The sequence below is a fragment of the Anser brachyrhynchus genome (assembly GCF_964034855.1).
Source record: "Anser brachyrhynchus genome assembly, chromosome: Z".
NCBI classification, from domain to species: Eukaryota; Metazoa; Chordata; class Aves; order Anseriformes; family Anatidae; genus Anser; species Anser brachyrhynchus.
In genome coordinates this window covers 29,937,867-29,952,489 of record NC_137697.1, presented here as the reverse complement: position 1 = coordinate 29,952,489, position 14,623 = coordinate 29,937,867, and the positions used below count along the sequence as shown (strand labels likewise).

The following is a 14,623-nucleotide window of genomic DNA, read 5'->3' as shown; positions in this document are numbered from 1 at the left end:
GGCAGCATGAAGAGAAGCATCTGAGGGATATTATGGCTCAGTGACCACACAGCAGCCTGATTTAGCAGCAATTTTGGTCATTTATGTTGCAGTTCTTGTTTATCCCATAGAAATGCATCTTCCCCTGGGGTCGGTGCAGCAGGGCTCACTCACATGTAAGATGGTTTCACTGCTGCTCCTGCAAAGACAGAATCCACTGTTGCTTGAATTGCTGTTAGTCAAATTATGCCTTCACCATCCTGAAGTTAAATATTCAATGAGAGTCTAAATATGATCAGATTTCAGATCCTTTGCTGCCAGCTTTTTACGACGGTCTGTTCTTCTGTTCTGTGTTTGTATCTTAGCAACACGTGGCCTCAGTCCTTAGGAATCACAGGCAAAGCCATATCTAAAACAGCGGTTAGATCCTTTGTGGTGGCTCTGTACTGCCTTGTGCAAAGCAGGGTGGACCCTGCTGCCCTCCACTCCTAATGCTGCGCTAGTTCTGTGAGAGACTGATTTAACTTACATTGTTACTGGTGACTCCAGCATAGGAGAGTAATTACCTAGAGTAATTTTGAAGGCCCAAGGTGTCTGACTTTCAACAGCCACTCTGGAAATGTAGGGCTCCTGTAAACTTTGCATCATGTCTGTCAATCTCATCTGATTGTTTTGAATACCAGAAGGTGTCATAAGCAATGCTAGACAGCTATTTCAAGGCACCAGGATTACTCCCTAGGCGAGCGAACAAAAGCCTGGGATAATTACAGCAGAGCCTCTCAGTCTCTGCCCCTTCACTGTCAGTATGGGACATGAATTTACTGCAGTAACTCATATCACATATCCTCCTGTGCTACAGAGATCTTCACTGCCAGTCAAGTGTGCTTTCGCAGAAGTTCAGTTTATCAGAATGGCACAGACCTCCTTAAAATGTACTAGTTAATTTCATGTAAAATCAGAAAACTCTTTGTGCTAAGTGTTTTGCATATAATACTTCAAGGTTAATGGCTATCTGAAATATTTCCTTAGCTTGGGAAACTGCTCTTAGATGAATGCTCTTGACTTGAAAGCAAAAATTTTAAAGCACAAAGGAATGATTTGCAAATGGACTTGTACAGGAATCAGTGTTGTGATTTTGTTGTTGTTTGTATTTAAATAAGGCAGTATGACCTCTTGTATGGAGTAATTTAAATTAGGAAGTGGTAGATTTACATAACTCCATAATGAACATTATTTCATCAATTCTTGTGTCAGGAGCTCTGCCTGGAGGTACAGGTTTAGTAATATTAACAGCAGTGGTATTTCAGGACTGTTCTCATTTCCCTACAATACCACAAAACCCTTGGCCAGGTTGAACGATTAGAATGGTTGTTCTCTCTTCAGTCGTGTTTGTTGGTCAGGCTGTATTTAGAAAGCACTCTTATGGAGGAAAGATTAGATAACATAATTATTGCACTGCTTTCCTTTCACAATGCTGAAGGCTCTCCCTGATACTTGGGTTAAAGAAAGTCTGAACCTGTTACTGCTCAGACCACCCTTGTATGTTATTGATATAGCAGTTACTGATACAAATTGATGCTTTTGTTTGTTTTTAATTTTCCTAAAACAATTGCAACTCTCTAAAGTAACTGACTAAGTTCTGGTGCTTTGATTGTCTTTAAGCAGCAGCCAGATAAAACGCCTATTTTTGTTCTTGCTCACTAATGGTGATACCACAGAGACTGCTACCCAAATCTCTTCTCAGTCTCAACTTTGGTGACTGGCCAGCCACAGTCACTGTGAGGGGGAATGGCATCCTGCTGCTGAGTCAGTTACCCTGGGAGGACACCCTGAGCGAGCTGCCCTGCTTTCCTGGACCTTTTGTTTGAGGAACAAGAATCCAAAACTTTCAGAGAGCATTAGCCAGTCTAACTGCTTTGTTCGCTGGAGACTTGGTAGATGGACCTGGTGGTTAGGCACAGAGAAGAAGCATGTCACCCTTGTGACATAACGGGACAAAGAGTACATACAGAAGAGCTGGTACCACAGCTTTGTTATCAGTGGGTGAAATTTGGGGATTCTGTACCATGAGGAGGCGTGCAATCCCTGAACCCTGTCTGGATGCTTCTAACCACTTTCTGCTGGGTCAGTCTACCATTTGTAAAGTCATGATCAGTGTTTCTGAGGCCACCCTGCCACACCTCTACCTGTGGACTGTACATGGAAGATGTCAGTTAGATCCTTTACACTTTGTCCTTTGGTGGTTCCAGATCTGAGGAGGCCCTTGATGGGGCCTGTGTTACTATATGGTCCTCGGTCTAGGGCAGCCTCGATTACACACAGTGTCAGGGCTAACACACAGCTGTCCCACTGGCATTGCGGGATCCACTGTGCAAAGAGGAGTAGGGGGGTAAATCCTGGGCTGTTTCAGTTGACTGCAGGTGTAATGGGATAGGCCTTTGAAGCAGAAGCATACCATCAACATTGCTCCAGAAAAAGGAATGGCCCAGGTTTTGTGTGAACAGGACTGTGCAGAACACTGCATATTGCTAGGAATTCCTCCTGATGTAAAATTTACCTGCTGCCCTATCTTCCATGGGGTCACGGTATAGCATCCACAGGATCATTAATTACTGTTAGAAAAGATGTAGGTCAACAAACAGGAATGGAGCTCCAGGCATGGGTCTCTAACTGGGTGGCAGACTTGGTGGTAGAATTCCACCCCAGGATCTTTTCTCTGTCTCAGTAGTATCTGCCATGCCACCCTTGAGGTCTGGTTGTAGTCCCAGCTCTGAAGGACAATTCTCTTCAGAGCAATACTGGTTTTCTCTCTCCAGTGGATATCTGGCAACAGTCACAAAATTAAATATTAAATAACTTCTAATTTATTAATATTAAATAACTTCTAATGATGCCATTGACGTATTCTTCTGCTAGAAAAGTTTTTTGCTGTCTTACAACATGTTTTGATGAGCAGTGTTGTTTCCTTGGGCCCTATCAAACATCACCTAGGATGTTTGAAGGGGTTAGCATCACTGTTAGACTAAAGAGCAGTCAGAAGTATGGGAAAACAGAAATGGCAGAGACTCAGTAGGAGAGGAAGGGTGAGAGTAGGCATGACAGGTAAAAAAAGGAGTCATTAGATCAGGTCAGGCAAAAAGATGGGTAACCATGAAAGTGGAACTGCTGACAGCTGACAATTCCTGGCAAATATGAAAGATGCCAGTGGACTCTTAATGCTTCAGAATTTGGCCTGACCTCTAAATGGCTTAAGAGCAGCCTACTGATGTTAGTATGCTTGGTACTAGTTGGGGGACTTTGCAGTGGCAAGACCACTCGGTGTTTAGGTTTTGCAAGCCTTCCATTGGGATTTAAGTACACAGACAGATTTGAGCTGGTGCATTGGTTTCACTCTAAATCTAGTTAATATAAACCAAAACTCCTTTCAGATCTGAACTAAATGCACAGTCATTGCAAACAACCCAACATTACCTCTCAGAACCACACTGCCATTCTAAATCAACCCCCTGAATTACACACGGACTTCATTCTATTTTGAAATATGCCCAAGTTTTAAACTGTGTTATTCAGAGCTTTAGCTTTGTCAGAAAACAGTTTAAAAAGAATACAGTCTGCTGCACCACCAAATAGGTGAAGGTATCTTTTGGTGCCTTGTATTTTTAGTGTGGTGGATTTTTATTTTAGAGAAAAGACAGTATTGAGAAACAATTATTTCCATGATTTAAAACATAGTCTTTGAGTACGTTACACATGTCCAGTATACTCTTATTTCAGTTGCACAGCCAATTTAATTTGTCCATTAGAAAATTAGAAAAACCAATCTAGGATTTAAGTTCTACAAGTAATTGGTAAATGTAAGACTAAATCTTTATGTAATTTTTCTTTCACGTCAGTACTGATTTTCCTGTGAAATGTTAGGTATATGGTGTATGTTGGAATCCTTCATGCTTCTTGTTGATAAGTCCATGGGAGATGTCTGTCACTGTGGAATTCTAATTACCCTCTCCTCTCTTGTTGAGCCTAGATACCAGGGGAGTCTAGCAAGTGTGGCTAATGAACAACACATGCAGTGGCTGTGGGACTTCAGTGGGAGGAAGCCTTTTTGGATAGGCAAGTATATCAGCTGACAATAAAGTGACTGATGATAAAGCCTTAAACTGCTACAAGTTTCAGCCCAGTTTTCAAATGCTGCATCACCCTCAACTTTCTGCTGCTTTTGGTATTTCAGAGCAATGCATAAACTGATAGCCATCATGCACCTGGATAATTTTATGAGTCTTTATCAAAAAGAAGTTTATCATGATCTGTGTTGCCTAGGAGCCTTTCCCATTCTAAAGATAGCTCGTAAAATAAATCAACTAAATCTGCTTTAAAAACTGCATTCAGTTTGCAATCATGTTCAATGGTGTTATGATTCTGTTAACCTGAGAGAAATAAAGTCCTCTGATAAGAATAAAGACTACAAGCCCATTGTGTCAATTTTCTAATTGTGATCTCTTCTAGCTAAGAAGACAGGTCACATCTGGCCCATTTTGGTCTTGGAACTCAGAGGCTAAGTGAAAAGGCATGCTTTAAGTTGTGCTAACTATCATCCTTTCAATAATGTAAACAAGATCTATGACGATCTGCAGGATTTTATTTTCAGGAGGAGTCCATGAAGTCTGAAGCTGCCCAGGCTTAAATATAACACTCTATTTGGCATCCTAAGTATCAAAAGAGAAACTTGGGATATGATAGACATGGAGAGAAAGAAAACATTGTAGGCCAGTAATGAGGAAAAAAGATAAGTCTAGATGCCGTACAAAATATTAAAGTGTATTTTACTTGTATTCCTCCAGATTTTTTCTTTTATTTATTTATTTATTTTTGTCTGCATAATCTTGCATATATTTTTAAGAGGGATAGGACAACATGTTTCTGTTGGCATCAGGCTCCAGGGATGAAAAATATCATTCATTTGCTCTTACTGATTTCACACAGGCTTGAATGACCAAGTCAATCCTGGACATTGGGAATGGAATGGAGGAGAACCTGTCACATACGTAAACTGGAGAAGAGGCTTCTATCACTTTCCAAAGAGAGGCAACAATTGTGTATTAGTGCAGAAGAGGGGAAAATGGCAAGCAACTGACTGCAGGAAGGTCAAACGGAACAGCTATGTATGTTCAAGAAAGCTGTAAAGAATGGAGGATCCCTGTGAAAGTGCATGGATATTCCCTTTGTTTCAGTCTCTTTATCTGCAGGCATGTGACGGTATGCAGACAGAAAACTATCTTAATTATAACCGAGGTTTTATTTTATGCTGCCAGAGATGCAGATGCATTGGACTCCAAACAAGAAATAGAAGTCAGCTGCAAACAGTAAGTCCAGGTCAAGGCTTTGAACTCTGCCCAAAGACTTTGATCTGTCACTTATTCATTTGTATTTTCACACCAAAGAGCTAGGCCTGACAGCTTTCATCAAATTTCTGCGTAAACGTACTTTTATTTTTTATTTAAAAAAAAAAAAAAAAGCACATCAGTTGATTTGTTTCGCTCTTAAGGAGTGATTGTGGATTGGCTATTGGTTTAATCCATTTGCAATAAAAACAGCAGTTTTACCCTGCAGTCACAGAGAAAGAAATACTGTTTGGGGTGGAAATGAGGGCAGACTCTGCTGGCTGAAAGCAGGTTATCTTGTGTGAGGAGGGCTGAGACATTTTGTCAGGATACTTTTTGTACTTTGTACTTTTTGTGTGGATGCCCTAGTACAATGTTTTACAAAAAGAATACCAGTGATACAGTTTAGTGACAGAGTACCAACATGAGCAAAAGCCTTGTATTTCTTTTTCTACCATCCAAGAACAGCTTCAGATCCTAATGGATCTGCTCACATAGCACTGCACATTGTTTGTCATTTCTGACTAAAATTATTCACCATTTTTTAGAGCTGCAGGATGGTGCTATAATTTTTACAGTGTAATTAAATAATGGGACCTCTGCAAAACTAATGCTATCTCAAAGGATGATTTACACACACAAAAAAATTAATACTGAAGCTTAATTCCATAATAGTATCATGGGATTCAGTGATACATGAACATCAATAGGATTTATATGTGTGTATAAGCCAATGTAATCGTGAGACATGCTTTGTACTAAAGCAGCTATGGCTTTTGAAAAGTATTAATCTAAGTCCTTATTAGGGATTTGAGGTTTTAAAAAATAATTATAAAAAAATCCAGATTTAGTTCTGAGAATAGCTTAAAACCAGCATTTAATAGGAAAAAAAGCAAAACAAAATAAAACAAACAAACAAAAGCCAAAAACCAAAGAGCTGCCCATAACTTAATTTTAACTTATTATATATAAATACATGCCATTGTCATGTTACCACTTGGTAACATTATAGTAAAGTTATTCTTGATGTGACAAAAATCTTGTTTTAGGACCTTCTTACTGCCAGCCTTGAAATTAAAAAAAGAAACAAGTCATAAGCTTGCTAAAAAATTAAATCTTTTCTCAAACCCTCCCTCTGCCTGCCATGAGTGTATGACAGGTGGTGTGGCACTGAGTATGGAGAATTTACCCTGTACCATATGAACTCTCAGCCCTCCCATCTGCCTGCCTGCTGCCAGCAGTTGATTCTGTCCATGCCCCTTACAAGCTCATAAATTCGGCCAGACTCTTGATCAATTACATTTGTGCACCATTTGCACCTCTGCTCTTTCTAGGGCTCCTCAAAGTAATTTCGCAGTCCTGTGAAGGAACAGATGCAGCAGAATCACCTCTCCTCTCTGTGCTGGAGGAACTGTTCCAGGGATTATTTATCCCTCCTCCTTGCGTATGATGAGTTAGAACAGGCATGTGAGTAGCTGGGCAGTCCTTCCATGTAGGAGAGGACCTTTCTGAAGGGACTGTTGCAGATAAGCTCAAGTGCCTCACAAGATTAGAGGTAAAATACCATGGACAGAACCATATCACTCTTATTGTTGGTATCAACAGATACAACCAAACATACTTCCATGATTCGTTTTTGTCTTTATAATCTTTATGCCAAGCTTCTAGACAGTTTTATAGACACTAACACTTTTGCTTAAGAAGTTATCTAAACCAACGTGATATATATGCTAATTGTTTCAAGAATACCCCCAAAACAAGTAGCCTCTGAGTACCTGTCCAGACCTGTTTTTATTTCTTTGTATTTTTATATATATATATATTTCTTTTCACTGAAAACAAACAAAAACAAACAAACAAAAACCAAAACCCATGGTCCAACAAAGCACACTTGATATCTGCTATTATTGTGTTCTGGAATTACAGGGAAAAATGACTAAGAGAGCTTGTTAAAACATAAACATAAAATTTTATTTCTTTAGGGACTTCCTGTTATAAAAACTGCTGAGCTTACTGATGCTATCTTTATAAAACCTATAAAAATTATTAAATACCTCTCCTACTTATATAATGAATTACCTTAACAGAGAGGGAATTTTGGCCATGGAGTTTGTTGCTGGACCAGTAATTAATAACTAATGACTATACTGAGACAGCACTGATCTCAGAAGTTTGCTTGTGTGTGAAGAGTGGAAAATACCCCTTTTCTGTACTTTACTTGAAGTACATTAAAGAGATTGAGGTGTATGAAGTTTTCAGTACACAACAGACTGATAGTTGTGCAAACTGTATGCATTTGCTGGTTTCATGAGATCTGACATTAATGAAGCTAAAATTCTTATATGATAATGCAAGGATATTGCTGACCTAAAAGGCTGCTGAATTGTTTTTCAATTCAGCATTTGTTCATAAATTATAATTTGTCTTTAAAAACGAGATTTTTTTTTCAGTGATTTTTGCACTCTTTATTAGGATATATTCAAAAAATATGACATTCTAAACAGGGAAAGCAAAAATAAGTCACTTTTTCTGTTGCCATAGGAAGTTTTTGTCTCTAAGAGTTTTAGTAAAGAAAAAGCCTAAAATCTTGAGAAGTTGCTGGGAACTTTTTCAGTCTTCAATACAGTTTGATTTAGACTCTGAATAAACTTGGGAAACTGAGCATTCAAAGGATGAGTGTCAACAGGGAATTCTGAGAGGCTGAAAGTCATGTAAATTCTGGTGTTCACCTGTGGATGTTCTGAATGAGCACAAGTTTTATTTTACCAGAACTATTCATGTGCCTTTTAACAGCAACAGAATCAACAGGTGACAGCTCAGTGAAAAAACAAAAAAACCAAAAACCACAACTGTTGTTAGCCTGGCTTTCTAAAACGGGAATGGTGAGCTGCTTGTGTGCCTGCTTCTTTTAACCACCTCCTCTCCCTCTCAGCTATCTTTTTAATTTGTTGACCAATTTCAAACAAGTTTGACAGAGAAGGAGATGACTTGCAGATGACAGCTGTGTAAAAAAATGCTAGGCAACTTGCCACGGGAGCACTTCTTCCAAAGTAGAATATTCTGACCTGAATTCTTGTGATATTACACTGTTGAGATCTTGCCATGGGTGGAGACCTTTGAAGTAATCCAGTAAGTGAAGCTAGTAATATTACCTCTTGTTGCTCCCCAAATTCAGCCAAATACAGGGAAAACAAGCTTCAATAACTTAAGAACAAACTGTATTTGTGTGAGCAAGTATGTTGTTACTAATGGCATAGAGATCAAGTTTTAATTTGGAAAAAATCACTAAAGTTTTCGAGATCTCTTCTGTACACATGGAAATGTAATGAAGGCATTCTTTTTTCACTCATTCTAAAACTATAAAAATAGGCTTGAGGAAATTATATACATAACTCAGCGAATACTGTGATTCTACCTTATTTACATCACAAGACTGGTGCTAACCTAATTACTGTATTCAGAACACTATATATATTGTTATGCATAACTTTGTGTCAATATAAAACTGAAACATATCATTTTGGTGAACCTGTGTTTCTTCAGTTTCCTTCCATAATTGAACCAAAGGTGTTTTTTGTTGCTGTTGTTTTCATTTTTATTTTTATTTTTTATTTTTTAGCTAGTGGTAAAACAAGTGTTGGGCATAGTAGAAATGTACTTATAGTTAAGTGTAATATATCTGCTGTTTATTCTGTACAGTTTCTGAATTCTGTTTCTTCTTCTGCATGAGTCTTCCTGAATTAGTACTATGGGGACATATGTATCATAAGCAAACTCTATGTTTAAGAGAAAATGCTGGAATGTTTATTTTGAGAAGTAAATTTAAAGAAAGTTACAAGTCTACAAGCAGGTACATAAGAGAAAGAATGACTTCAGGAAAGATTGCCTGTCCATAAAATTGATTTTTAATAAGATTCATCATTTAAAGGATCATATTAAAATTAACAGAAAAAAAAAAAAGGCATTGTTTCTGAGTAATCTTCAGTCAGCTTCATAGAGGAGATTTCACTTCTCATTTATTACAAGAAGATATGCTGCTTGTAGTTTGGACAATGCTGCTACTCTATCTCCACTGCTTAACTACTATTCTATGCATCAGTACATAACCAGTATAAAGGTAGAAGACAAGAACACAGATTTGTTAGTTTATTTTTACAGAGCTGAGATAATGTATTTTTTTCAGTAGTGGAAGTCCTAATGAATAGGAACATGATACCTAAATAATTGGATATAAGCACAGTATGCAAAAGGATACTATTTTATGCATACAGAAAAAAAATTCAGACAAGTCCTAATACATTTTTACTCTAATGAAATAAAACTTATCTGCATCTTCTTTCTTGAATTATGCTAGAAACATTTTCTTAGTATTGTTGAACTCCTTGGTGAATTACCACTGCTCTTAACAAATTATTCTAAGAAAGATGTGTCTTCCTCAAGACTGAAATTTACCATTGCGCAGACTCCTCCTCCTCCTCTGTCTCAAGGCTTAATAAGCTGTGGCAATCAAACCAACCTGGCTCCTCAGCATGTCTTTGGAATTGGGTATGCTCTCAGTTAGGTGGTACATATGTACTGGTATGATTGAGGAAATGCTTCAGAGGTGGGTACCTGTCCAAAATCTTCCATCCTGAGAACTGTAATAGAAAGCAATCCATTGCATCATGTGTCCTTAACGCCATGCAGGTCATTCCATCTTACTTACTGTCAAGTGCTGTGAGAGCAATGAGTCAACACATATGAAAAGAAACTTATCCTAGCTCTGCTAGACACAAAAGTGAACATTTTCAAGTGCAATAATCTACATTTTGGCAGTAGTTTGAAACTTAGATTCCAGCTCTGTTTCTACAGCACAGAGAAAAGATAGAGAAAAATGTGAATGGAAAGGTATATTAATGAGTCAATGCAAGAAACAATGCAACAGAGGACTAGAAAATGAATAGTCAAAGGGTGAAATTCATGCTGTACAGTACATAAGGTTGAAGATACAAAATTATTTATTGCCTATTCTTCCATATCATACTTCATAAAAGCCTTTTGGTTTCATAATTATAACTTCCCCGTGAGGCCTGTATGTGATCTGTTTCCCCGAAACTCAGTAAAACAAAGACCACAGATGGCTTTCTTTGATAAGTACAATAATTGGAGAATAAACTGAATATTGCTAATTCATTAGTTCTGAGGTCTTCATATGGGTTCTGTAAAAGATATATCTGGATACAAGTTTGTCTACATAGAATGTGTTTCTAAAATGATAGGATATTGAAGTGGACTGTAAAATATAAAATCCATTTTAATGATTTAATCATCAATCATGCTATGATGAAATTATTTAGCTCAACAGAAGGCAAGTAATTCAAGCACTGCCTAAGAATTATTTTTAGGCATCAACTGGCAGTGTAACTAATTACTCAGTTTATGTCCATAATGACTGAATAAACTCCAGCTCTGAAACGAATGAGTAATACCACTTTGCATTTGCATGTCACTTGTCATCTATAGACCTGATAGTGTTTTAAAAAGATGGGCAAACATTCATGGTGACTATTTCTGAAAGCATAATGTCCTGAAAAAATGCTACTATGAAGGCAAATCAAAGCCTGCCTGAAAGACGCTGCTGCATTTAGCCACAAAATTTTAAAACCAAAATACAGTGAAAACATGTGCTATGCTTACATGAAAGGATAATCAGGCAGGAAAACAAGTTTTTATAAAAGATACATCATTGGTTTTTGTAGAAATCTGAGATTAGCTGTATTTGGAACATAATGATAATGTGCTCGGTCCAATTCCTGTTGTCAATTATTAGTATATGAGGTTGATGTCACCACAAAGAGACGTACAAATACTTACTATTTTTATCTTCGTAGTGGTTTTCCAAATTCACTGTCCAAGCTGAGATGCCTTCCCATAATGCAGGCTGGCTCCTGGCTGAAACAAGAGGCTGAGGACATATCCTGCTACCTGTGTGCAGTTATGCAAGCAGCTGACTCCAACGCAGGTTTAGACTGTGTGTAAATATAGAACAGACTGTGCCCAGACGTATCAGGTCCCATTTCTTACCAAATTTGTCTCTTGGAAAGCAGCCACAGCTTACTATTGTAGGCACGAAGAAGCAGTATGAGATTGGCCTGGCAGAACCAGAGCTGGCATGCAGCTTTTGGCACTCAGCAGATCTTTAAGTAAAACTATCCAAGAAAATCCAGGAACCAGAGCTGGCTTCGCCTAGAGGAGATAAGAGCTCAGTTTTCTACCTTTAGGTTGTAGAGAGATTTGTTGGCATTGCTTTGCTTCAGCCTTCTTTCTTGCTGTGTGGTACAAGATAGAACAGAAAATACCATCCTGATCTTAAACAGTTTTTTTTTTCAGTGCCATTGCACACTAGCAGTTTAACATCTATATGTATATGCCAGAATAAATCTTTATGCAATCTTTGTTAACATTTATACTGCACCAATAATCCACACCAGTTTACTTTACATACAAGTGTCTAGGACAAGCATTCCAGTACTACCATTTTCTTAATTGTTGTGTGACATTCTTAAAATGCACCACATTTCCTGCTTGCAACCTGACTTGTTCTTTGTGAAAAGATGCAGGAAGAACCCTCTCTGGAAAAAAAAAAAAAAAGGGAAAAAAAAAAAAAGGCAGTCATAAAATTATTTTGCTCATATTTGTATTATGAACAGGAGAAGCTTCCAACAGAAATTAAGGCTGTCTGGGCACTAAACCATGCCTCAAGCACATTGGACACATCGGATAAGAAAGGCCTTGCATGTATGCTTCTTTCAGGGCAGATTAGGGTGACATTTAACCAAGACTATAAGTCTATTCTTTTTTACCTTGAAGGTGGTGGGATTTTTTAATTTTATTTTTTTTTTCAGAAGGCTTTGAAAAGAGGTAAATTGGGCCCTTCAGGCACTTAGTTTTCATTTCTGTAAACATACACGTGAGTTAATTTATCCGTATAATTTTTCTTATATGGATAAAGTTGAAACAAGCATTAAAGGATCAAGACCAAAGCTGGACCTTTTAAATAAAAAGCGCTGTTACATTGTTATGTTCAGCTTGGTGAAAAGACACTGCTGACAAAGGAAGTGAAAAACAGCTTAAAAGCAAACAGAAAGAATACTTCTGTTGTATTTCTACAATCCAGAAGAAACCGACTTTAAATTGTTTTAGTGAACTTTATAGTTTTAAATTCTGAAGCAAAGAGCTGCAAAAATATATAGTGCTTCAAACAATCAAATCTTGTATTTGAAAATCATTACCAAACATGTCAGACCCTTCTGTGTCAATACAATACAATATAATACACAGGTCTGAGTATCATCCCTGTCTTGTAACATTCCAAGCAACTAAAATAATGAGGAGAAAAGGAAAAAGAGTCATAAATCATGGAATGACAGAATCATTTAGGTTGGAAAAGACCTCTAAGATCATCAAGTCCAACCATTAACCTAGCAATACCAAATTTACCATGCCCCTAACCACCACCTCTACACAAACATAATGTACTTATCCTCCTTGAGTAATTCTGAACAACTACCACCAATATGCACCAGATATAAGGAATTTTAGATCCAAACCTCAATCACTTCAGCTAAACATGGTGACCAATGAAGACAGGGTGTGAGGATTCAAACTGTACTTTTAGACTACTTAATTAGCTGTTGACAATCAAATTAATCCTCTTGACTCTTTCCTGCTCCATCATATTACTGCACATGCTTATGTAAATCTGATGCAAGGACTTCTCAGGGGCACGTGTCATAGCTGATCTTGTTGCAGATGCCAACATTTCCTATGATTTCACTCCTGACAACGGAGGGAGAATCTGTTGTCCCATCACTCCTGAGACTTCAGGAAGGCACCAAATCAGTGGCAGAATTAAATTTCTCTGGATTGAAGATACAGAGCGATAAAGTTTGTGCCTGACAGTTTTGCTTCCCTTAACAAGATCCTCATCCCACTGAGGTCAAAGCACACATATACTCAAATGGTGGTGTGTGAATAACAACATTCTTGCTGGAGCTCCATGCAGTTCTGTCTCAAGGTTCAAAACAAGACAAGAACAAATTTTAACTCAAGTAAATTATGGAATAAGGACAAGCTCTAAATCTCCACTGTGTGTTACGTCAGTGCCTTGCAAGGAAATTCCCAAGAACTTATTGCCTGCTAATTGAAGTAAACTAAACTAATTCCCCTGAAATGAAAGACATATCATTCCGTATGTCTGGTACAGACTTGCTTGGTTTTCAAAACTAATGAAGAAATTAGCTACAAACTTAAGAGTCTATTAATAGACTATTCTCAGTAGAAACAGGTATGTGTAGAGAACAGAGTCCTGACATCACAAGTTATCTGAAGAAGAATTACCTATTAATATTTTTGGATTAGAATCAATGTTTGAGATATTTATTGAAAATATTTTTTCCTTCTCTCAGTGCTTTCCTAAGTATGCTGTACTACCAGAAGTTTCTTCTCACATGCTGCATAGCTTAACTTTGCAAAACTTGGCCTCCAGCTTAGGTCTGGTAGTCTTTAGATACTTCTGTTGAGATATTCAAGTCTAGAATCACAAAATGCATCAGTTCTAACATATTTTGCTTAAATACTTATTTCATTTGCCAGCTTTACTGTATATTTGTAGTGTCTTTGATGCCTGTACAGGAAGTTTCAGTATTGATCTTTGAGAATCGAGGGTGCAGATTCTATTGACCTTGTGAACTTAGTCTGGACTAGTAATACTTCTGCACTCCTGCATCTGCAAAACTCTTGTCAAAGAGGTGAAGCTAGAGCTAGTGCTCTCTGCCAGGTTCCTCTGGGTGTGTGAGCACAAGTTTGCCAGTTTGCAGCAGTGCTGATGCAGGCCTTGGATCATATTCAAAATCTGAAAGACCAAAATTAGTAGCAACTTTTGAAAACACAGACTGATTTTACATCTCCAGATCCAGCTTCATGTTTTAGAAAACATTAATCAGCTTGCCTTTTCCTGTTGTGATGAAATAACATTCCCTGTTTTGACAGTCTCTAGCTTTGTGGAATGGAAAGTCAAAATAAACAATGAAGACCACATTGAACATGCTAATACACAACCTCAAATGTTTCCTTAATTCCCAGGCCTTAGCTAGACAGCTTATCCAAACATTTCCTCCTGTTGACTCCCCCTGTCTCCCACACCATCCTAGGTTACTAGTTTTTAGATAGGAGCTTGTAATACACATTATACAGATTGAAAGAGGAATTTCATTAGCACAAACTCC

General features: G+C 37.8%; 1 protein-coding gene and 1 long non-coding RNA gene across 10 annotated transcripts in view; one reads left to right on the top strand and one right to left on the bottom strand.

Moving 5' to 3' along the window:
• FREM1 (FRAS1 related extracellular matrix 1) overlaps positions 1-8,875 on the top strand; it is a 72,503-nt gene extending 63,628 nt beyond the window's left edge. For 7 of the 9 annotated variants that reach the window (XM_080573868.1, XM_080573866.1, XM_080573869.1 and 4 more), the window contains 2 exons: positions 4,004-4,089; positions 4,960-8,875. In XM_080573868.1, coding sequence (XP_080429994.1) covers positions 4,004-4,089; positions 4,960-5,159 — 286 coding nt within the window. In that variant the 3' untranslated portion in view covers positions 5,160-8,875. Of the gene's footprint in view, positions 1-3,998; positions 4,090-4,959 lie in introns of all 9 variants that reach the window. The other 2 variants (XR_013943471.1, XR_013943472.1) reach the window with 1 other exon arrangement.
• Positions 8,876-9,248: 373 nt separating this feature from the next.
• On the bottom strand, positions 9,249-11,374 carry LOC308185577. The gene is made up of 2 exons (XR_013943476.1): positions 11,211-11,374; positions 9,249-9,994 (listed from the first exon to the last, which is right to left on the bottom strand). It is a non-coding gene; the product is annotated as an uncharacterized lncRNA (long non-coding RNA).
• Positions 11,375-14,623: the final 3,249 nt, after the last annotated feature.